This window comes from Kockiozyma suomiensis (genome assembly GCF_038497685.1).
Source record: "Kockiozyma suomiensis strain NRRL Y-17356 unplaced genomic scaffold V2V93scaffold_4, whole genome shotgun sequence".
In the NCBI taxonomy this organism is placed as follows: Eukaryota; Fungi; Ascomycota; class Lipomycetes; order Lipomycetales; family Lipomycetaceae; genus Kockiozyma; species Kockiozyma suomiensis.
This window is the reverse complement of record NW_027117667.1, coordinates 589,530-609,652: the sequence shown is the minus strand read 5'-3', so window position 1 is coordinate 609,652 and position 20,123 is coordinate 589,530. Positions and strand designations below refer to the sequence as shown.

At 41.8% G+C, this 20,123-nt stretch overlaps 11 protein-coding genes across 11 annotated transcripts; 7 read left to right on the top strand and 4 right to left on the bottom strand.

Moving 5' to 3' along the window:
* Window positions 1–263: 263 nt before the first annotated feature.
* Window positions 264–1,293, bottom strand: V2V93DRAFT_366692 (uncharacterized protein). The gene has a single exon (XM_066909378.1). The coding sequence runs from the start codon at window positions 833–835 to the stop codon at window positions 536–538; it is 300 nt and encodes a 99-aa protein (XP_066767033.1). The 5' UTR covers window positions 836–1,293; the 3' UTR covers window positions 264–535.
* Window positions 1,294–2,105: 812 nt separating this feature from the next.
* On the top strand, window positions 2,106–2,390 carry V2V93DRAFT_322208 (dolichol phosphate-mannose biosynthesis regulatory; the record flags this gene model as incomplete). The annotated part of the gene is made up of 2 exons (XM_066907393.1): window positions 2,106–2,174; window positions 2,229–2,390. 2 exons carry the CDS (start codon window positions 2,106–2,108, stop codon window positions 2,388–2,390), a joined length of 231 nt encoding a protein of 76 aa, XP_066767032.1.
* Window positions 2,391–2,608: 218 nt separating this feature from the next.
* On the top strand, window positions 2,609–5,319 carry V2V93DRAFT_366689 (uncharacterized protein). The gene is made up of 2 exons (XM_066909377.1): window positions 2,609–4,607; window positions 4,679–5,319. Exons 1-2 carry the CDS (start codon window positions 2,752–2,754, stop codon window positions 5,067–5,069), a joined length of 2,247 nt encoding a protein of 748 aa, XP_066767031.1. The 5' UTR covers window positions 2,609–2,751; the 3' UTR covers window positions 5,070–5,319.
* A 212-nt stretch (window positions 5,320–5,531) lies between these two features.
* Window positions 5,532–7,693, top strand: V2V93DRAFT_404205 (major facilitator superfamily domain-containing protein). The gene is made up of 2 exons (XM_066912636.1): window positions 5,532–6,264; window positions 6,328–7,693. Exons 1-2 carry the CDS (start codon window positions 5,924–5,926, stop codon window positions 7,571–7,573), a joined length of 1,587 nt encoding a protein of 528 aa, XP_066767030.1. The 5' UTR covers window positions 5,532–5,923; the 3' UTR covers window positions 7,574–7,693.
* A 12-nt stretch (window positions 7,694–7,705) lies between these two features.
* V2V93DRAFT_322143 (uncharacterized protein) lies at window positions 7,706–8,338 on the bottom strand (the record flags this gene model as incomplete). The annotated part of the gene is made up of 2 exons (XM_066907389.1): window positions 7,706–7,829; window positions 7,884–8,338. The coding sequence occupies 2 exons, from the start codon at window positions 8,336–8,338 to the stop codon at window positions 7,706–7,708; spliced, it is 579 nt and encodes a 192-aa protein (XP_066767029.1).
* Window positions 8,339–8,730: 392 nt separating this feature from the next.
* V2V93DRAFT_178611 (uncharacterized protein) lies at window positions 8,731–10,567 on the top strand. Its single transcript, XM_066906938.1, has 3 exons — window positions 8,731–9,076; window positions 9,137–9,275; window positions 9,337–10,567. The coding sequence occupies exons 1-3, from the start codon at window positions 8,817–8,819 to the stop codon at window positions 10,384–10,386; spliced, it is 1,449 nt and encodes a 482-aa protein (XP_066767028.1). The 5' UTR covers window positions 8,731–8,816; the 3' UTR covers window positions 10,387–10,567.
* V2V93DRAFT_366683 (arsenical pump-driving atpase) lies at window positions 10,492–11,857 on the bottom strand. The gene is made up of 3 exons (XM_066909376.1): window positions 11,519–11,857; window positions 10,823–11,458; window positions 10,492–10,770 (listed from the first exon to the last, which is right to left on the bottom strand). The coding sequence occupies exons 1-3, from the start codon at window positions 11,706–11,708 to the stop codon at window positions 10,586–10,588; spliced, it is 1,011 nt and encodes a 336-aa protein (XP_066767027.1). The 5' UTR covers window positions 11,709–11,857; the 3' UTR covers window positions 10,492–10,585.
* Window positions 11,858–11,987: 130 nt separating this feature from the next.
* On the top strand, window positions 11,988–13,044 carry V2V93DRAFT_366681 (uncharacterized protein). Its single transcript, XM_066909375.1, has one exon. The coding sequence runs from the start codon at window positions 12,015–12,017 to the stop codon at window positions 12,705–12,707; it is 693 nt and encodes a 230-aa protein (XP_066767026.1). The 5' UTR covers window positions 11,988–12,014; the 3' UTR covers window positions 12,708–13,044.
* Window positions 13,042–15,086, top strand: V2V93DRAFT_178614 (ATP-NAD kinase-like domain-containing protein). The gene is made up of 3 exons (XM_066906939.1): window positions 13,042–13,468; window positions 13,534–13,596; window positions 13,652–15,086. Exons 1-3 carry the CDS (start codon window positions 13,375–13,377, stop codon window positions 14,986–14,988), a joined length of 1,494 nt encoding a protein of 497 aa, XP_066767025.1. The 5' UTR covers window positions 13,042–13,374; the 3' UTR covers window positions 14,989–15,086.
* Window positions 14,888–17,586, bottom strand: V2V93DRAFT_366679 (Clathrin/coatomer adaptor, adaptin-like protein). The gene is made up of 6 exons (XM_066909374.1): window positions 17,419–17,586; window positions 17,223–17,310; window positions 17,149–17,162; window positions 17,040–17,083; window positions 16,354–16,978; window positions 14,888–16,293 (listed from the first exon to the last, which is right to left on the bottom strand). Exons 1-6 carry the CDS (start codon window positions 17,432–17,434, stop codon window positions 15,185–15,187), a joined length of 1,896 nt encoding a protein of 631 aa, XP_066767024.1. The 5' UTR covers window positions 17,435–17,586; the 3' UTR covers window positions 14,888–15,184.
* Window positions 17,587–17,748: 162 nt separating this feature from the next.
* Window positions 17,749–20,081, top strand: V2V93DRAFT_366671 (magnesium transporter NIPA-domain-containing protein). Its single transcript, XM_066909373.1, has 7 exons — window positions 17,749–18,056; window positions 18,119–18,144; window positions 18,205–18,295; window positions 18,350–18,440; window positions 18,496–18,656; window positions 18,716–19,007; window positions 19,066–20,081. Exons 1-7 carry the CDS (start codon window positions 17,987–17,989, stop codon window positions 19,616–19,618), a joined length of 1,284 nt encoding a protein of 427 aa, XP_066767023.1. The 5' UTR covers window positions 17,749–17,986; the 3' UTR covers window positions 19,619–20,081.
* The last annotated feature ends 42 nt before the right edge of the window (window positions 20,082–20,123 follow it).

Below are 20,123 nucleotides of genomic sequence, written 5' to 3'. Positions count from 1 at the left end.
AAAGCATCGCATCGCTAGTAGTAAAGATAAGGGTTTTGTATAATCAGGTTAATAGACAACTAGCTACGTCATATAGACAGTGTACTTAAGGTCTCTCATGTTTCTTCGTGTTTTCTAATGTATATGGCAATTGGTTTAGGCATATATACAAAGGGAATTAATTGCTGGAGTTTGAATCCAATTTAGTGGAATTCCCAAATAAAGAGGGGAGCCTGTCGCAAGTCTACTTTTCTACATATATACAATCTACCATCAACAATGAAGTGGTATAATAAACATACTATTGATTTGCGACCGTGTGATGATTATTGACGACAAACATATACTTTGGACCCAGTTCGAATTCAGAAATAAAAGCAGATAGGATGTTATGCAACTTACCTTTGCAGAACGCGGAATTACGTCTTGTCGAACAGTATGCCATCGACATAGCCAGCAACCGCCAGAAACAGGCCCCATCGCCTGTATATCTATACCAAGCTGTATCCACCAAACTCCATTTCCAAATCCTTTTTTTCTCTTGCCAACTCCCTAGTTAACTACCAAAGATATCTTTTTTTTTCCGTATACGAAAATAGCCACCAACACCAAGATAGTTCACAACCAAACATAAAAGTTCAAACTCCATCAAAGGACCAGAGCAAGAAAAAGATAATGCAAACTCCCTAAAATACACAAAATGCAAGTGAACGTAAACGCAAATACACCACTTCTTATCTTTTGTCGGAAGATATGCTGTATAAAAAACCAAGCAGAAAACCATCACTTTTCCATTACCGTAAAAAGCTCGTCTCGCTTTATATTTTGTACTACCTCTAACACCAAACCTTCTCATCCCCTGGCTTTTGTTTCTCAATTGTCCTGGTAGTGACTCGCTCGAGGCAATAGGGGAACGATCGCTCAGTAGCAGTCTTGATCGATGATCCAGTTAGAGACTGTGAAGATCGCGCCAACATAAAAAAAAAAGACAGTTAATCCGCTCTCAGCTAACACTTCCCAGGCTTGCACGACTCAAAGTGCAACATATGCAAGAAAATATCTGATATCCGAAAACATCCGACTACTAAACACTAAACAAGAAATTAAAGACATTATGCGGTTTGTTTCTCAGCACAAAGCCATTGCGTGCTCGGCACGAGGATTTGCTCTGAAAACATCAATATCACAACCTGAATGTAATACAACACTCATATATTAAAGAAATCGCCAAGCAATTTAGAGATACCTAATAAAATGAACATGACGCAATGATGGGAGATGCAGTAGGCTGTCTTTGTCGCGATATGTTGATCTATATATAAATTTGTGTTAGAAAGCCAAAATGACAACATGCTTCAAATTTCTGAGTAGATTCAAGTCGTCCAGCAAATGCCGATTCAGAGTGCGAATGACAGTCATTATGTCTACGCATCATCACCGCACAGGTCGATCAAAACAAGATAGAACCGATCTGACAAATAGCAAATGAAAGCAACGAAAAAAAGAAATATCTCTAAACAATTAGCCCTTCTGCAAAGCAGTTAGCCAAGAAAGACGAGGCGATATCAAGATGGAAAAAGGAAACAGAGGAGCGTGTGGTAAGAGCACGCGATCCCGAGGGTTGGCAATCGGGCGGCGTGTTGGGACCCGGCTGTTATTTATTTATTTCCTTCTTCACTACCTAACCAGCTGACTACCCCGCAACCTGCTCCAGCTGTCGAGTATCGAGAATTATTGCTAACTTCTAAGAGTTTGAGATGTATCTGACACTGTTAATACCAAAAATAACATTCAAATACTGCTCATTTATTATTCGATAGCGCTATTTAATAGCTGGATAGCGCGCTACAGTAAGCGCGTGCTACTGTATGCATCCGTCCTATACATTCTCAGCTAAGAGCCTTTTCCATTTGCACCGCATTAGACCAGCAAGTCAGCTCCATCTTTTGATTTCTTGTTTATGTTGTCAGATACAGAGTCAAATCGCATGTGAAGGAAGAAACTGCCAGTAAATGGCAATAGGGTTGGGGAAGCATCAGACTAGACTAGTTGAACATTTGATCTCATCTCGAAGCCGTAGACCTCAGAGCAATTCAAGCCAGCATCAAGACCTGTCTGAACGACCAATGGCAATCAGTATCTTTTTTCTTTCAACTATTGCGTTTTTGTATTACGCCATATGGACTTTGGTTATAGTAAGTTTCCCTCTTTGCATGCGGTACGAAATATAGAAACTAATGCAATTCTAGCCTTTTGTCGATACCACACATCCAATACAGACACTCTTCCCTTCTAGAGATTGGGCAGTACGGATTCCAGTTGTGCTTTTACTTTTGATTATGGGAACTCTGGGAAGTTTTCTGGGTGTATCCATGATAAACTATGGTAAACGACCGCGCATGAGTGTGTAGTCACTGCTTATTAGTGGTTGAATGGAAAGGCATCTCATACATCGTCCTAGCAGAATATTATCAAATCAGCATTTTTACAGGAGTTTTAGGAATTTTGGAATTTTTCATAGTGTTAGTTTTGACAAATGTATATATGTTATAACTTTTATGTGATTATTTATATGCTATTGGCGAAATGGCCTCTACTTCCAAATAGCTGGCATAGCAGTATCACGTGAGTATTCCTTTCAGCAGAAATAATACAAACACGCGCGCGCAAATTGTCAACAACCGTTGCGTCGTAGATCGACTCGTATAACAATAGGTCGCTTTTCTTAACAACGTGCAGTTTCCTTCAACTTATTCTAATATGACTATCTAAATGGATGATCAGTATTATTTCCTGTCTGATTCAAGTGTAATTCAGTCAAAAAGGTACAGTGACATGAGCTCAACTAAGTCTGATCCGACGCGTACGGGCAGCGAGAGCGAAGCTACTCTTGCAACAGATGAGTTGAATGAATACTCTGCTGAGTTTTATCATATCAAGGATGGCGATGGTCAGGAATCTGACGAAGTAGCATCGACTAATTGTTCCTCATTGAGAAACAAGACCAGGATACTCACACCGCTGAATGTTTGCACTCTTTTCGACCATACTGTTAAGTCTAGCAATGCAGAAGCTCTAGCTGCCACGAATTCGGGGGAAAGCTATCTGGACCAAGTTGGACTGGTAGACTCGAAGCAAGATGCAGAGTACAGTGAGGACGATTTGAAAAGAACGAGGCTTGAAGACAGCCTCAAGCCTGCCGCAAATGCACCTATACCTGACGTAAATCATGCGATTTCGGATGATAATGAAGCAGCTCATATAATTATCACAAGCACTACTACCAAAGTAATTGAATCAGAAGAAAACGCAGATTGCGACGAGCATGGTTGGGAAGATGAGGAGGAGAGCGCTGCAGAAAGTAACGCAGACGCCCATGTCGATCTGCATGATGAGAGAATAAATGACAATCCAAGTTTTAGCAACCCAAATGAGACAGATTTTGATATGCTGACTGCGGCTGCCCATTCGGTTAGATCAGTGTCGTCTATAGAAGAGTTAGATTCATTGTTGTTTTCTTCAACAGATGTCGAGAGAGGAGAGCGTTATTCTGATCTAAGAGATATGCATAACATTGACGATAGTTCAGAGAATTTTCCTGATGCCTACGAGAGCGGATATTCTCACTTGTCTGACGGTAGTGATAATACTGACTTGAGTAGCGATGGTGAATTTGAAGAGCATCCGGCCCCGAGACAGTCAACCACTGCGCCTACATTTGACTCCGATAATGGTGGTCCCTCGTTAACAGGTCGGAGGGCCTCATTTACTAATTCAATTTTGCCTCGCAGAGTTAGTTGGTCTGTGGATCAGTCTTTTGAAAACATGGGTATTTCACGATCTCTGGGCGGAAGTGGTATCGATCTAGCTGTACTTCCACCATCTCGCTCAGCAAGTGGAAAGACACATACAGATGTTCTCACAGATCTGGGTGGTCATTATGAGGCTTCTTTAGGGAGTTTTGGAGAAGAGGAGTCAGAGTTTAAAGACGCCGGTGAATTGTTGTCCTTACCAACTCAGTCAACATCTTCTCTCAGTTCTTCAATCAATTTACTCCAAGAGTCCGAAAATGTTGCTGCATCCATTCAGCAAAGACGCACTTTTCTTTATTCTGCCGAAACGGAGGATGTCAAAGACAAAGGATCTATGGCTCCGAGACCCCCTCCGCCATCTCCAGATGTAGTCTTGCGCCCAGCCGCTCACGTCTTACAAAACAGAAAAATAAGACCAGGAGGCGCTGGGATTATTTCCAAAAAAAGTTCTGTGCCTCGTTTAAGAACCCGTACAAATGTCCCCATTTTAAGCCGTGAGACTGTTGGCAAAGAGAAGTTTGAAGAGCTACAGAAAGTTGAAGCCAAACGTGGCGTATACGATACAATTCGTCGAGTATCGGCAGTGTGGAACGAGCAAATGACAGAGCAGAGCTTGGCTAAAATATTAAGAGCCATCAGTGCGGCTGTGGAGGGGAAACAAATCAAATCAGCAAAAGAATTTTTAAACGATAAAATGGACATTTTGATTGGAATCGCGACCTCTACTGTAGTGATTGGGTCGGTGTTTGTCGGGGTCTGCTCTTGGGTGGATGGTCATGGCCGTGATGTCATTGGACTAAGGTCAAAAATTTATCAGTAACCGCTACTTGTTAATTTTTGTGGTGGCGCTCATGGTCTGTGCTAATTTTATTTCTCTTTTCATGTAGGTGTGCTGTTGTCTCGGATAGCTATGAAGATACTGTATTCTGTCTCACTTCTATGCACTTGGCGTCGCCGTTCGATATGCTGGGAGTTACTAACGACAGCCAATTTCTGCATCGATTCATTCTGGTCGATCTTTACCTTTGGTCGCTAATCATTGGGTTCGTGTCAATACCGGCCATAACAATCGTGGCTGGCGGCGCCTTTCTACTGTTTAGCCTGGGAGTATATGGAAGTCTAATGATAACCGAGAAATTCATTCGTTGGGTTTTGCGTACTACTATTATTTTGTATGTCGAACAAATTGATGAATTTAAGAAGATTTCTGGGATGGTCAAAGGTACAGACGACGATCTGAATACTCTTATCGAAGCTTCGATTGAGGCAACTTTCTGAAGTCCGAATTCTAACGCATTTCATGCTAAATGCAAATTATTAATTTCTTGCTACTGTCAATGATGCAATCCAAATCAGGTGTGGTTTCGCTGAGGATGAAATCATATACTGGAATTATACGGATGAGCTAAATCAATGCCTCATATATCAGTTTATTAACGTGTTTATTTATTATTGCTGTATAATACAATATACTGTGCGCGAATACTGCTTATCTCGATCTGGTGGTATGCTTAAACTATTAGTCAGCCTGTAGTTGCGCGAAGGAATCAAACATGATTTGCTGGCCACATAATCGAACATCAATTGAACAAGTGTAGTCCCCGATGTCTGACTTTTATAGACCGCTCTCCAGGTAGGAATAGATGACCCTGCGGTAAAGTTTCTTCTATAGTCGAACAGCAGCGGAGATAAAGCTTCCCCGCGAACCCAAATTTTGGGCGGCTTAAATTGACCTTTAAACAGCTTTTGTAATGGCCCCTTATCTTAATATTACGATATCAAGGTGGAATAACGGCTGCTATTATAACAGTCTTCTTCGTACCGCAGCAGATGTTTACCAGATGATTTACTTCTGATTTATTACAGTACGACTAATTGACGGATATCCAGAAGCTCTCGCTGTACAATTAGGGTTTTACGCCTTTATTTTAAATTTATAGTGACAAGATTTAATCCGGAGCGGAAGCGAAGCCTAAGATGGTAATACTTCACTCTCCGACTGTTGGTGACGATCCTAGCAGCTATAGTCTGCAGATTAGCCCATCCCCAGATTCGCAGGGACATATAGGCAAACTAAATCTTCCTGCTTCAAATCCTTTTTATGATATACCGATGAATGGAAGTATATTAGCATGTCTTCGACAATATTAGAGCAGCCTTCCCACTCGTCCAGCTCTCCTGAGGATCATCTTGAACTTGCTGGCACTGACGTCACAATCACTTTACCGGCTGCCGCTGCGACGTGGAATAGAACAGATCATTTGGCAAAGGGTGTTGCCTCGGGATCATCTAGTATGCAGTATGAGCATCGGATAAATGGAAATACTAACGGCAGCTGGTCTGGCGATCAAACGACATGCGACATTGAGCTGGCGGATCTCAGCCATCCCTCCGAAGCATCGCCAAATGATACGTTGGGGCAATGCGATGCACCTGCTTTAGACAATCAAAGGAGGAAATTCCCTATCAACGCGTATGTATAATATCATTAAAATATCCGCTACATGGTGTACTTACAATGAATGTAACGACACAGATTCCCAAGAAACAAATGGCGAATTTGCAGTTCTGCATTTGTGATTTTAGCTATGGGTCTAAATGACGGAGTAATTGGTGCTCTTTTGCCTTATATTGAAAAGTACTATGGGATTAATTATTCTGTAGTATCAATCATCTGGCTTGCTAATTTCCTCGGTTTTATCACGATCGCTGCTTCAGGTCAGTATATCTACACTCGAGTAGGCCGAACTGTGATGTTGGCCACTGGACCACTTTTTCTTGCTGTTATGTATACAGTAGTGGCACCAGCTCCTAAATACCCTGTTGTTGCCACATTTTTCTTCTTTGGTGGAATCGGAATGGCTTTGATTCTAGCGCAAGTCAATGTATTCCTATCATATCTTGAACATACCGAAGAGCTATATGGTTATGTTCATGGGGCTTACGGTATTGGTGCAACTGTCAGTCCATTGATGGCTACGGCTATGGCATCGTCTGGTATCAAATGGTCTTACTTCTATTTTATTCTTGTTGGCACCAGCATATTTAGCTCGGCTATGTGTGGTTGGTCCTTCTATGGCAGCGATCGCGATCTCGGAACCAGCCAAATGCTTCGCAAGTACCAAAAGGTCGACACTCGAAATACAGGACCTCAGACTCTGTATCCGGTGATTTCTAACTCTCAATTTAAAGAAAAGTCGGTCTATTATGACGCAATACATGATCGTACAACGTGGATTGCAACATTTTTTATATTTTTTTACCAGGGAGCAGAAACCACACTAGGTGGATGGATCGTCTCATTTTTGATTGAATCTCGTCACGGTGATGCTTCCAAAGTCGGATACGTTTCTGCCGGTTATTGGGCTGGTATCGCCACTGGACGTCTTGTGCTCAATCAAGTGCTAACGAAAATGGTGAAACCTCGGGTGGTTATTTATATTCTCTTGGCACTGGTTATAGCCTTCAATCTCATGACATGGTTGATCCCGAATATTATCGGCGAAGCTGTAGCTGTTTCAATTGCTGGTGTTTTTATAGGCCCTCTTTTCCCAACTGCCATGACCATATTCAGTGATCTTCTCCCTCGAAAGACGCAGGGTTTCACGCTTACTCTTACTTCAGCATTCGGGTCTGCTGGGGCTGCTCTCTGGCCTTTTGTTGGAGGTCTTCTATCAGAGTCTCAGGGTGTATGGGTAGTGCATCCTCTAGCGATCAGCTTGTTCGCAAGTATGATTGTGCTATGGTACTTTCTGCCGGAGCATATTGACAAGGCAGATTGAGCCATTGTGCGTGTTCAGTTGACGTGTAAGAGTTGAGAGTTAAATGCTAAATTTATATATATATACGACCTGCAATGATATACTGAAGTAATATTAATACACGAATTCATTCACATCGAAAAAGAAAATATCTTAGCATAAGGGAGATCGAGAGGATAATTCGCGCTGTCGCACAAGTTCTCTTACAAGAGCCCTAGTACCATCAAGCTTCACGGTGCTGCATTCCCAAATAATCGATGCGTCCAGCTCAAGTTCGCTGGCACAATCACAAGCGTTGCTTCGCCCATGCTCTACTAGACCATTTTCTAACCTCCCATGTTCAGTAGCAATCTTCTCGTTCAAGGTCAATCTCCCGAGAACGTTAATCCACATGCCCCGTCTAGTGCAGGAAACATCAAACCGGGGGTCGTGAACCACGTTTGCGATTGAAACATTAAGTTGATATCGTTGATGCGGAGATCTCTCACGTAAGTGCAAAAGAGCCTGTGCGCAGTATCTGTCCTGCTCATTTTCGCTCATAGATAGTAAATCTTCGAAATCTTCTACTATCAAAATTCCGTCGATCGGATCGTATTCAACAACTTGGCCCAGTATTCTGTAACGCCTTAAGCCGTCGTTATCATGCCCAATTGCAATGGGATCCTGATATTTAGACAACAGATTACTCTGGCGAGCAATGTAAGATGAAACTAGTTCAGGAATAGTTGTTATTAACGATGCAATATTTAACGGTCGCGGGGACGAAGGAGATGACGAAAGAGACATGTTTGCGCGTCACATTCTGTTATTTGACAGCATATTGCCTCTGGCTTGATAACTGGACACCGTACGTTGAGCTATGTCACATCTGTCAAGTATCCAACTCCATGATATTTGCGAGACGTGGTATCTACACTTACTATTTACAGTGTATGGTTTGGGGTGTATTCATCACGTGACAATACAGTCTGGATTCTACACCTCCGTGCGAAAAACTTCATGCGTCCAAGGCAAGACTGATACCTACGCAGGAGCCGGCTGAGATCTACACCTGCCAGCTAAAACTAAGTGCACGACGCGTAAACAATTGACCAGCACGCGTGTATATTTCCAGGACAGGCAAATTTGTCAACAACCGTCTGTGGGTAATTTGCACTTCAACACCGCAACTGCGGGAGCATTGGTCGCCACAGGTGCTCTAATCTTAGTTTTCATCATTTTTTATTGTCGAAGAGGGTATATACTAGGTTCTTGATCTATAGAAATGGTACCGCCTCACCAGTCAATGATAGAGAACCCAGCAATTGCTGCTTTTAGGTACAGTTCTCAATCCTCCTCGGCCCCTGCATCTTCAGCAAGACCACAGCCTTCGCTTCCGCCTGATGTGGTGCCTTGCACGTTCCTTCTTCGCGACCATACGCCAGCGACTGTGTACCCTATAATTACTCCAGCAGCAGTTCCTATCGGGTTGCTTGCATTTTTATGTGATGAACTTAACGTTGAGATTGAGCGTGGTGAGACATTGTAAGAGATTCGTCTTTTGCTTTTATTAGGAAATAGCTCGCTCTAACTTATTCTTTATAGCCCTATGCTGGAACCGCTGCCTTTGGATGCATTTCAGTCATATTGGTTTTCTTCGTTTGCTGCAGTCATGTTATTAGGAGATGAGCCCTCTATCACAGAGAACAGAGACTGGTCTAAAGAGTGCTTTGGCGCCTTTTATGTAGGTTAAAAGCTCTGTATCAAGTTTGAGAAAGTCATGCTAATATTCTGTACCATTGCAGATTAAGCCAAATTATCCAGGACGATCCGCACATGTTTGTTCTGCGGGATTCATAGTATCTGCAAACGCACGATCTAAAGGTATCGGTAGGGTGCTGGGCGAATGCTACATTAGTTGGGCACCCAAGTTGGGCTACACTTATTCTGTATTCAATCTTGTGTTCGAAACGAATGTAGCCGCACGCCGAATTTGGGAGTCGATTGGATTCAAAAGAATAGGTCGAGTTAAAGGAGCAGCAATTTTGAAGAATCATGAACATCCGGTTGATGCAATTATGTATGGTCGAGATTTAGTTGGAGGAGACGAAGATCCCGTTGGAGAACTTCGATTTGATCGAATTAAATTCTACCTTGAAACCGGACGATATCCACCCCAAGCTGACCGACAAGAAAAGTCGCGACTTCGGTCATCAGCAGCGCACTATAAAATACGAGATGGTCATTTAATGTTAAAAGATCGGGAGGTGGTTCCCGATGTCGATCGGCAGCTTGCTATAGCGACCGAAGTTCATATGAATGGTCACGTTGGAATTAACAAAACAACGGCGACCATTGCAGAGAAGTACCACTGGACAAGGATCAAAGAGACTGCTGCTGCGGCCATTAGACTTTGTCCCGAATGCCGAGATAGCTCGCGAGTACCTTCGACAACATCATCGCATCCTATGCTTCACCACCAACCGGTCCAACGCCACTCTCTTAATGGTCATCAGATTTCCCACAAAACCTCAATAGCAACTCCGGTAACCACCCAAGCGTCAGTCAATGCGTCTCATGCGGTAACAGTGGCTATGGCAGCCTCTTCAGCTGCTAATGGAAGAAATGTTAATATAACTGGAAATGACGACAGACGAGATATGAATAACAACGATAATTCTGCGGCTGCTGTGGCCGCGGCTGCTGTGGCCGCGATGGGAATGGTAGATTCTCAAGGCGATAATGGCGTCGGTGACGTGCACAATGTGAATGACGTTGGTGACGTCGATGGCGAAGGTCCTGATGATGATAATCTATGGTTGGGTTACGGAGAGTTAAGATTGGGTTTGAATTAAAAGATTTCAATCTTTATAACAAAGTTTGTCTTTTTAATTGTACTTTTAGGAGTAGCCGGTTTTTATCGAAAATAATGTTTAGTTTATGGTAGAAGGCATATCACTGCTAAAATTACAAAATGTAGAGTGGCTTTGTCATTCATTATATTTATTTGTACATACAGATTATTCGCCCTGCCCTATTGAAAAAAACGCATCCTCAAACAGGCGCAGCATAAGGTTCGAGCAACATTTTCGAGAAATTCTTAATCTTCTCGGCACCGCGAACTTCTTCCGTTAACAAGGGCATTTTCACAATATGAAAATCTTCGTAGAGCTCATCGATTTGCTCGGCATACTTTTGCTGCATTTTGTATCGAGCATTACACTGCGGGCAGTTGGAGTCTACAAGTAGTCAGATTTTGTTTCGAGTAAATAAAAAAGAAAGGTATCTTACCTTTAGCAGGAAAGAGCATCTGGTTGACAACAATGCAGTGAATATCCATATGAGAACCTGTCAACTCCTGAACCATCCGCTCAGTCTCGTAGACGGATAAAAACTCGGGGATGCAGACAGCAATAAATGTAGTCAGATTTGCATCTTTGAATTGCTTATTGATCTCAGTAACGGTTTGGCGCATGCTTTCCAGCTTACTTAGAAAATTATTATCTGGGCCGCTTCCTTGCTGTCCCAAAAGTCCATTAAGAAGAGGACCAAACCTGCCGCTGACTTCTGAGACTTTCGCCAGCGTCTTCTCTAAGATGGTAGGAAAGGAAAGAAAGCGAAGAGTATGGCCCGTTGGCGCGGTATCAAAGATTATAACCTCAAACCTCATACTTTTGACCTGCTTTAAGACCTCTGCAAACGACATTGCTTCATCAATACCCGGTAATGAAGCTGCAAGTTCCTGAATGACATTAGGCATTCCATTAGGCATTCCGCTAGGACTATCCGACGACGACTGCTCGATCATTTCTTGGAAAGTATCAGTTGGGTTGATTTCCATTGCCCAGAGATTATCGACGTTCTCTACTTTCTCGGCATCTTTACTAAATTGTTGGCCAAATGCATCAGACAGATTGTGAGCAGGATCTATAACCATCATTAGCGATCGCAGATCAAATGAGTTTTCTAACCGGCGTAAAACTTTACCTGTACTAATTAGCAAAACGCGTTCTCGAACTTTTGCCATTTGCACAGCAAGTGAGCAGGAGGTTGTTGTCTTTCCCACACCTCCTTTACCTCCAACAAAGATCCATCGCAAAGACTTTTGGTCAATGATGTTCTGAAGAGTGGGAGCAAGCTCTTCGTCCAGCAAATCACCATCTACTATGGCTGACATGATATAAAGTCTTCCTCAAATGTATTCCAAACAGAAAAGAAAAGATTTGGCGCAGGAATGAAATCTATATAATATCTAAACTATCGGTAGTCTTGATGTATAGAAAGCAATCAACAAAGGCGCGATAGGGTGTCGTGCTGGTATCGACGCGTGGCTTAAATTCGCGAAGATTAAAGAATCGACTGGAGTTATTATAAACTTAGTAATACAATCCTGAAAATTATGTAATCGTTTTCTACTGTCAGATTGGAGCTTTAACGGTTTGTTTTTTGCTATATACTCTGATTCGATACAGTAATTTTGCTAATGCAATTCAGACATCGAGCGTTAATATTCAGCACTAGGTTTAGCATATTTAAAGTCATTTATCAGGTAGATCACTTTAATTATACATCAATTCGTCCGCCGAGTCGTACTTATCGTTGCGCTTCTTTGTCATTATACGAGGATAGCTTATTGACTCCAGCGCAATCTTCTTTCCTTACAGAACTCAGATATACTTCACTGCAATCTAACGGATTCTTTGCCAGAAGTATACAAAAGTCAGAGCAGATGCCGTCGACTGAAGCAAGTGCATCTGTCACTGAGCAAAACCAAGCCAGCAGCGTCGAACCTCACTCTAGCAACCAATCTGGGCCATCACACTTACACGCCCAACTTCCGGATATTGACTCAAATGCTTTTTTTTCTGCTGATTTAAGGGTTGGTACAATCACAGGAGTGAAACCGAACAAAAAAGCTCGAGCTCCAGCATATATTCTCACTGTTGATTTTGGACAGACTTTGGGGGTGAGAACGTCATCCGCTCAAATCACTCATAATTATCAAATGGATAGTTTGGTTGGACGACAAATTGTTGCCGTTGTTAATCTTGGAGTGAGAAGGATTGGGGGTGTTAAAAGCGAAGTTCTTGTTCTTGGTGTTGACAAGCTGGGAGACGGTGTTATATCTCTACTGGGTGTTGACGGCAGCACGCCAAATGGAACTCGCATTTCCTGAGGAAGACATTTTTCTATTTGAGAAGTTTTGTCCAGAAATGTTACAAGAATAACCACTGGATATCACAGACTAACTATGAGAATAGGCTGAAACCTGAGCTATGCTGAAGCTGGGTTTGTGTTGTATAGTGGTATTTTGTGATTAAGATCATCCATAAATGTGAATAGCGATTTTTGCTTGACATCTAACTGCAATATTTCAGAAGAATTGTCGAAGGAACTTATCGGTGCAATCAATCTTCTGTATAAAGAAATCAGGCCCTGCTGTTCTAAACCTTAAAAGATCAATCATTGCATTACAGAAATATAGAGTTCTCGGTCCTCGAATGGTTTTGGAACCTCTTTTGCTTCTTGACCATCATCTCTAAACTCATCTACTGTAATACATTTCCGGTGTTGGTTCCAGCACTGAAAAGATAATTCAAGCTTCTGATTACGCCAGTTATTGCTGTTTTTATATTCGAAGACAGAATTCACGATTTCGTAACGTTCATTTAAGAAGTAGCATTCTTAAGGTCGCGGATCATTCGGAGCCGAAAGCTCGCGTTCTGATATATCCACAGCTAGCTACCGGTTGTCTATAGCTCCCTTTATTTTATGATCTCTCAGTCGCTATTTTTTTTGACTTTATCAATTTTACGCGTTTTAAATATAAGTTCAAATCAGGCATGAATCAGGATTCAATTTACGCTTACACCATTCCCGATAATGGACGAGTCAAGCTGACTCTGGACGAACGATTCATACGTCTCGAGTATTCTCGTGAGTTTTAACAACTACTACAGAATTTTTGATTGTAGTGACATTAGCTGATAATTGTCACGCAGAATCGTTACGAGATCACAATACATTTCCGGCTGGATGTTTGTCCTCCGTGAGTTGCATTTCACGTAAGTCTATTTAAGCTATTGCACCCGCAAGTTCTTTCCATCTGACCTCTTCTAGCCTCCTCATTTAACTCTAAGCAAAACCCTTCAATTCTATATTTCAATATCCTTTGGGCCGAAGTCAGCTCAGCCTTGATGTCTGATTTCAAAGCAGCGTTGACAATCGATTATTGTACAACAACCGAAAAAAAGACAGCGCAATTACAGAAACTCACACTCAGTATCGATGCTGAATTTGTTGATTCGTGTAATGAATGGATTCAAAAGCTTCTTCAACGAGTATATAATGCGTCTGCCGGCGTCGTTCGCTGCAAAAGACTCTTAATACTAATCAATCCTTTTGGTGGTCAAGGAAAAGCAAGAGCTATGTTTCAAGCTGAGAGTTTACCGATTATGGACGCCGCCCGATGTAAAATTGATGAAGTCGTTACAAAATATAAAGGTCATGCTGCTGAAATAATCGAAAATATGGAAAATTTAGAGGAGCTATACGATGCAATTGTCTGCTGCTCTGGCGACGGTATTCCACATGAGGTGTTCAATGGCTTAAGCAGGCGGCCTGATGTCAAAAAGGCGTTCACTATGCCAGTTTGCCAATTACCTTGTGGATCAGGCAGCGCGCTTTGCGTAAATTTAGTGGGAAGTAAGAACGTGTCGTACTCGTCATTGTGCGTGGTCAAAGGCGCTCCTCAACGAATGGATTTATGCTCTTTAACCCAAAAAGGAAAGCGTTACATGACTTTTTTGTCACAGACTCTTGGTATGATTGCCGACTGTGATATTGGAACTGAACATTTACGGTGGATGGGAGAAGCACGGTTTACTGTTGGTATTCTGATGCGCGTCCTCGCAAAATCCAAATACCCATGTGAAATTTCCGTGCGTATTGCTCATGAGTCTCGAAATCAAGTTAGACAGGCTTATAATGAGCACAAGCTACGGCCTCAGAGTTCATTACCAGACCAGGAAGATGGTCTACCAGCTCTGAAATATGGTACAGTCGATGACGATGTACCCGAAGACTGGAAAACAATTGAATCGTCATCTCTTGCGATTTTTTACGTTGGAAAGATGCCATGGATGTCCTCTGATGCAATGTTTTTTCCAGCTGCGCTACCTCGCGATGGATATATGGATATGGTTCTCGTTGATTCTAAAATCCCTCTCAGCGAGAGTCTAAAGATCCTGACTAGCATTGAGGAGGGGAAGCATTTTGATTCCAAACACGTTCACTACTATAAAGTGGATGCCTATAGAATTACTCCAAAGGCAAAAAGTGGGTTTATTTCTATTGATGGAGAGAGCTTCAGCTTTGATCCGTTCCAGGTAGAGATACATCAAGGACTGGCAACAGTATTGTCACATTCTCCCTCCTTCCAAGCTCCTGGTGTATAATTGGGCTTCTTTTTATTTTTATTGAGATGTATGTGTTTAATAAAGACGCGATGTTGTTCAGTCTATGAACATTAATGATGGGATTTTCATGAGAGTCATTATTCGTCAATTAATAATATTAAATGATTTTCTCAGAACATTTTTTACTCATTCTAATTCCACCAAGACTAAACTGATCCAGGGTGATTTGCGAAATTCAAAAACCTTCAATCAAATTTGACGATTCCCCATTCCCTGATTTGACACTATTGAACCGTGGTCGCTCCGATTTTCCTTGCTTTTCATTGATACGTGATAGTAAAATAGATGCTCGTTCAGGAAACGGTGGCATTTCATCACATATGGTTCTCAAGAGGTCGTCAGAAGGTAACGATGCCAACACTAAATATTCGCATGCTCGCTGTTGTAGCTCTGAATTTAGTGATCTCGAATGGTCCTGGAACACTCGAATTAACTGAGGCTTGATCTCTGGGAATAAGTTCACAAACTTAATGTATGTCGACAACAGTAGGGCTTTTGTAAACGGAGAAACTAAATTGAATTTGTGGTTTAAAGCCAAAAACTGTTCGATAGGAGTACATCCTTGAGTGTCTGCAATCAAATGTCCAAACTCTCCCAAGACGTAACCACCTATTTTAACCATAGCTTCGTAAAATGTCGGACTCTTTAGATACTGTAGAAGCGTATGAGTAGCGTATGGCTGAAGCTCCTCGTTATTGACAACAATTTGAACCGCTCGCTGCCAAACTTCATCGCTGACGTAATCTCCTGCTACGGAAATTAACCTAAGAATAGTATCAATGTACCACTTGTAGTCTGATGCATGCTTCTCAGTTAATATAGCAATCTTTATGACCATATCCTCCCGAATAGCATAATCTGCAACCTCCAGATATTTTAACAGCTCAGAGACAATTACTGCGGCGTTCTGGTAGCTGCACATGCTATAAAGTAAATCAAGGCCTTTTCTGCGTACTGAGATATCTCTATCCTTCAGAGATAAAAGAACTGTGTTCTGGTGCTTTCGTATACTAGCAAGGTCCTCCGTGCGAGATGCAAGATGAGCCATGGTGTCTAAGCCGAGATAGCGCAGATTTGTTTCACGGGAAGAGATAAATACTCCGAGTTTATTGATCATACGACCCATGATCTGTGAGTTGACATCAATGTGAATGGCGAGATTAATGGCTTCAAATAAAACAGCGTTTTGTGCGTTGTTTTGCTGAACGTTTCGTGTTGGCTCCGAAGATGAATCGAGTATAAATTCCAGAACATCTAGAAGTGCTGCACTAATATCTGGGTTATCTAGATCAAATATCGTTAAATTTCTTCCAATGTGATAATAGCATCATTTTATAAACTGACCAGATGCCGGATAACATTGTAGCAGCCGCATCAATTTAACTTGTAGCCACGGATTGGCAACTTTGTAATACATGTAATCAGAATGAATTTGGTGGTCAATAAGCATTGATTTCAGCTTCATCACAGAACGTCCGTAAACTTTCTTATAGAATTCCGGCTGATCTTGAGCCAGGGCTGTGACCAATGATGCAACTGACGTTACAACGCCCAGATCCGAATCCCCCAAAAGGTTGATGATAGAATCAGCCCACTCGATGTGTACCGCGTAATTATATTTTCTATAAAGACGCAATAAAGTGAGCGCCGCTTTCTTCTTGACGAAAGGCTTTGACACAGGCGACACCAATAGTCGCTGAACGTCCGGTGCCAAAGTTTCCGCCATCTCTTTTCCGCCCACGTTTGCAATTGCATGCAGCGCCAAACAGTTAAATAGTTCATTATTATCGTTAAGATCTTTTTGCATGCTATTTAGAACAAGGTTGATAAGATTGTGATTTTCATTAAGGAGCAAACTGGTTGCGAGATATCCTATCTGTTTTTCAGAAAATTTGTTCGATGCGACGAGATTCAGAGCCTCCAGATGGCCAAAGTCGATATTCCAACCAAGAATGTAAATATATAATAGCTACAAATAGGTCAGCAATTGAGTTATGAGAGCGAAACATAATGCATCCGCCATTGCGCACCTTGCAAACATATTTCTTCTTCTGGTAGCCGCTTAGGTTTGAATCTTTACTTGAGGTCAGCAATCCCTGAATCAGGAGAGTATCTATCTAAAATATGAGACCAGTTCACCTTTGAATTTTAATCTGGAGATGGAATGGTCAGTCGACTACTGAAAAGTGAGATGAGCTGTTAGGAGAACATACCGAATATTGGCTAACTCCTTGTTAATTCTCCGTTCCTCGAGCTCTCGGGCTCGAGCATTTCGCAGATCTGCAATAAATTGCACAAGACCTGTATTCCAGAAGATTATTAGTCTTTATGATAGTAAACGAGAATATATGCTGGTAATGAGATGGCCAACACTGTTGACGAGAATAAGAATCGAGTATATTTGCATACCTCTCATAGACGACATTTTGGACGCTATTAGTAATACAGCAGGAAATATGAAACCAGATTTAGATTCTTTGTATCTATAAGTCTTTTAAACAATACAACAAGAAAAGCTAAAGCCAGCTGATCAGCTTCGTATGGTATTTGGAATTTATTGTTATACCTGGGTAGAGCAGACGGAGCAGTCGGCAGACGATGACATAATCTTCGAAACTATAGCAAACTTTAACTCATCTTGTTAAATGTTGAGGGAAAGGGCTTTATTTGGGGCGCAAGGCTGATGTGGCTCTAATGTGGCTGTGCTCGTTGCGCTCACGCGTCTCCTTCGCTGCTGCAGCAAACTGCTAAGGCCTTTTTCAACTGCACCGCTCTGGCTTGTTCCGGTAAATAACTGTATCATATATAGCTTCACCAGGCAGTATTTTTTGGAAGGTTTGCTTTGCAATATTATCCTTCTTTTGCCGCATACACTGTGTCTTTTGCTGTGGTTGCTCCTTACGTCCGACTCGTCTTCGGCGCGCCTCCTCGCACGCGCTACACGTTCTCTATTCTCTCAACGGCGAACAGCTAAAAAATGGGTCCATTACAAGTTGAAGACAAATATATAGGCCTTGGTCTTGCTATAAGCAGTAGCTTAGCTATCGGTATGTTTGTCTGCCGCCTGTGATCGCGTGTCTTACGTTATTTACCCTTTTTCTCTTTTTAGGCACCAGCTTCATCATCACAAAAAAAGTATGTAAAGACTAATGACTACTATGAGAATTACTCGATATTTATTGTACTGTTTTATAGGGACTGTTGGATGCAAGCAATAAACATGGCTTCGAGGGTGATGGCTACCAATACTTAAAAAATCCTATATGGTGGGCTGGCATGGCTACTAGTACGTTCTTCTGATTTGAGATGGCTGTTTTTTTCTCGCTAATTTGGCTGATAGTGATTATTGGAGAAGTTGCCAACTTCGCGGCGTACACTTTTGCTCCTCCTATTCTCGTCACTCCCTTAGGTGCACTCTCTGTCCTGATCGGGTACGTTTTTTTATTGAATGATAGATTTTAAGAAGATCGGGCTAATCTGTTGCAGGGCGGTTCTGGCTGCTATCTTCTTGAAGGAGGAACTTGGCGCATTAGGAAGGATGGGCTGTGCGATTTGTCTGATTGGATCAGTTATCATCGTCCTTCACGCTCCCCCAGACAAGGAAATCCAGACTGTGGACGAAATTTTGATGTATGCTTTGCAGCCCGGTAGGTGATCTTAACATTTTTGTGAACTTATTAGTATTTTTATGGTTAATTTGGTGTAGGTTTCATGCTTTATTGTGCCTTCGTTGCCATTTTCGCTGGGGTAATGATTTATAGAATCGCACCCAAATATGGCCCGCGAAGTCCGATGGTTTATCTCTCGATTTGCTCAACTGTCGGCTCAGTATCGGTTATGTCGATCAAGGGTTTTGGCATTGCTGTAAAGTTGACATTAAGTGGTAATAACCAATTTAGCCATCCATCAACTTATGTATTCGCCATTGTTGTTATCGTCTGTATCTTAACTCAGATGAATTACTTTAACAAAGCACTCGATGCGTTTGATACTTCTATGTAAGTGCTACTGCGTGTAGTGTATTATAAAATCCAGCCTACTAATATCGAAATTCAGTGTTAATCCAATCTACTATGTCACTTTTACCACTTGTACTCTGGTGGCTTCAGCAATTCTATTTAAGGGATTCAACACAACGAGCACGGTCAACACTCTTTCTCTTCTATGTGGGTTTCTGATTATCTTTAGTGGCGTGTATCTTCTCAACATTGCTCGCGCAGACAACACTCGCAACTCACCTCCGCATAGTCGAACGATGGACAGCATTCCTATGGAGAATGGAATTGCTAGTATCCAAACTCGCCGAAGTATTACTTTGGCTCGCAACAGCATGGCTTTGCATAGACGAAGCGGTTCCCTTCGGCAAGAGGCACACTTAATTGGTGACTATGAAGAGCAGGGGTTGGGCCTTACTCCACTTGACGAGGAATTAAACGGTGGATCTGATGGCGAAGATAGTGACTACGGATTTAGCAGTTACTCCCATAGCGGAAATAAAAGCAACAGCAGTATCAAGAGCAAGATGTCATCTGAACACTCACCAGTTGATAGTTCTTGGGACCAGTCGTACAGTCGTCCGTATGATCCTCCCCGTTCCTCATTCAAGTAGAATTTCATGTCGACTTCTTTTAGCGTCATCTGTTTCATTTTTTTTTCATCTTGGCAGATTTTCGGCATTCCCTTAGCGTGAATAGAATTATGCTTGATTTTCGGTTTCATCTGGGCAATCTCTTGGTGTAGTCTGCCTGCTTCAAGTTATATTTGTTAATAATTGCAATTGGAGTCTAATTTTTTTGTTTATTGCAGCTGTATCATTTACAATGGTTTTGGGGTTTTCATTTCTTTTTGTATGTACCTATCCGTAGTTTTATTTGCGATTTTTGCTCGTTTTTGCCTCAAGTTTAGAGTCGTATTTGATTGTCCTTTTATAGCTGGATGAATTTTGTAATGGAATCTGGTTTCAGATGATATTGTTGCTATTCTATATGCAGTTTCTCATTATTCATTATGTCATTCATATAAACTTGTTAATTGACTCATGTCGCAATTTAACCGACATATATTTTTCTTAAGCTCTTGTGCTACTATGTAGTCGTTATGGTATATTTTATTTT

Excerpts from the sequence above, each read along its gene's own strand:
- V2V93DRAFT_366683 (XM_066909376.1), bottom strand. The coding sequence starts at position 11,708 with ATGTCAGCCATAGTAGATGGTGATTTGCTGGACGAAGAGCTTGCTCCC. Across the intron at positions 11,459-11,518 it reads CGTTTTGCTAATTAGTACAG|ATCCTGCTCACAATCTGTCT; the intron begins GTAAAGTTTTAC and ends TGATGGTTATAG. Across the intron at positions 10,771-10,822 it reads GATGCTCTTTCCTGCTAAAG|ACTCCAACTGCCCGCAGTGT; the intron begins GTAAGATACCTT and ends GACTACTTGTAG.
- V2V93DRAFT_366679 (XM_066909374.1), bottom strand. Across the intron at positions 16,979-17,039 it reads AGAAGAAATATGTTTGCAAG|CTATTATATATTTACATTCT; the intron begins GTGCGCAATGGC and ends ACCTATTTGTAG. Across the intron at positions 16,294-16,353 it reads ACAATGTTATCCGGCATCTG|ATAACCCAGATATTAGTGCA; the intron begins GTCAGTTTATAA and ends TATTTGATCTAG.
- V2V93DRAFT_404205 (XM_066912636.1), top strand. The coding sequence starts at position 5,924 with ATGTCTTCGACAATATTAGAGCAGCCTTCCCACTCGTCCAGCTCTCCT. Across the intron at positions 6,265-6,327 it reads AGGAAATTCCCTATCAACGC|ATTCCCAAGAAACAAATGGC; the intron begins GTATGTATAATA and ends GTAACGACACAG.
- V2V93DRAFT_366681 (XM_066909375.1), top strand. The coding sequence starts at position 12,015 with ATGCAATTCAGACATCGAGCGTTAATATTCAGCACTAGGTTTAGCATA.
- V2V93DRAFT_178611 (XM_066906938.1), top strand. The coding sequence starts at position 8,817 with ATGGTACCGCCTCACCAGTCAATGATAGAGAACCCAGCAATTGCTGCT. Across the intron at positions 9,077-9,136 it reads ATTGAGCGTGGTGAGACATT|CCCTATGCTGGAACCGCTGC; the intron begins GTAAGAGATTCG and ends TATTCTTTATAG. Across the intron at positions 9,276-9,336 it reads AGTGCTTTGGCGCCTTTTAT|ATTAAGCCAAATTATCCAGG; the intron begins GTAGGTTAAAAG and ends GTACCATTGCAG.
- V2V93DRAFT_366689 (XM_066909377.1), top strand. The coding sequence starts at position 2,752 with ATGGATGATCAGTATTATTTCCTGTCTGATTCAAGTGTAATTCAGTCA. Across the intron at positions 4,608-4,678 it reads CTAAGGTCAAAAATTTATCA|GTGTGCTGTTGTCTCGGATA; the intron begins GTAACCGCTACT and ends CTTTTCATGTAG.
- V2V93DRAFT_366671 (XM_066909373.1), top strand. The coding sequence starts at position 17,987 with ATGGGTCCATTACAAGTTGAAGACAAATATATAGGCCTTGGTCTTGCT. Across the intron at positions 18,145-18,204 it reads GCTTCATCATCACAAAAAAA|GGACTGTTGGATGCAAGCAA; the intron begins GTATGTAAAGAC and ends ACTGTTTTATAG. Across the intron at positions 19,008-19,065 it reads GATGCGTTTGATACTTCTAT|TGTTAATCCAATCTACTATG; the intron begins GTAAGTGCTACT and ends ATCGAAATTCAG.
- V2V93DRAFT_366692 (XM_066909378.1), bottom strand. The coding sequence starts at position 835 with ATGAGAAGGTTTGGTGTTAGAGGTAGTACAAAATATAAAGCGAGACGA.
- V2V93DRAFT_178614 (XM_066906939.1), top strand. The coding sequence starts at position 13,375 with ATGAATCAGGATTCAATTTACGCTTACACCATTCCCGATAATGGACGA. Across the intron at positions 13,469-13,533 it reads CATACGTCTCGAGTATTCTC|AATCGTTACGAGATCACAAT; the intron begins GTGAGTTTTAAC and ends ATTGTCACGCAG. Across the intron at positions 13,597-13,651 it reads CTCCGTGAGTTGCATTTCAC|CCTCCTCATTTAACTCTAAG; the intron begins GTAAGTCTATTT and ends GACCTCTTCTAG.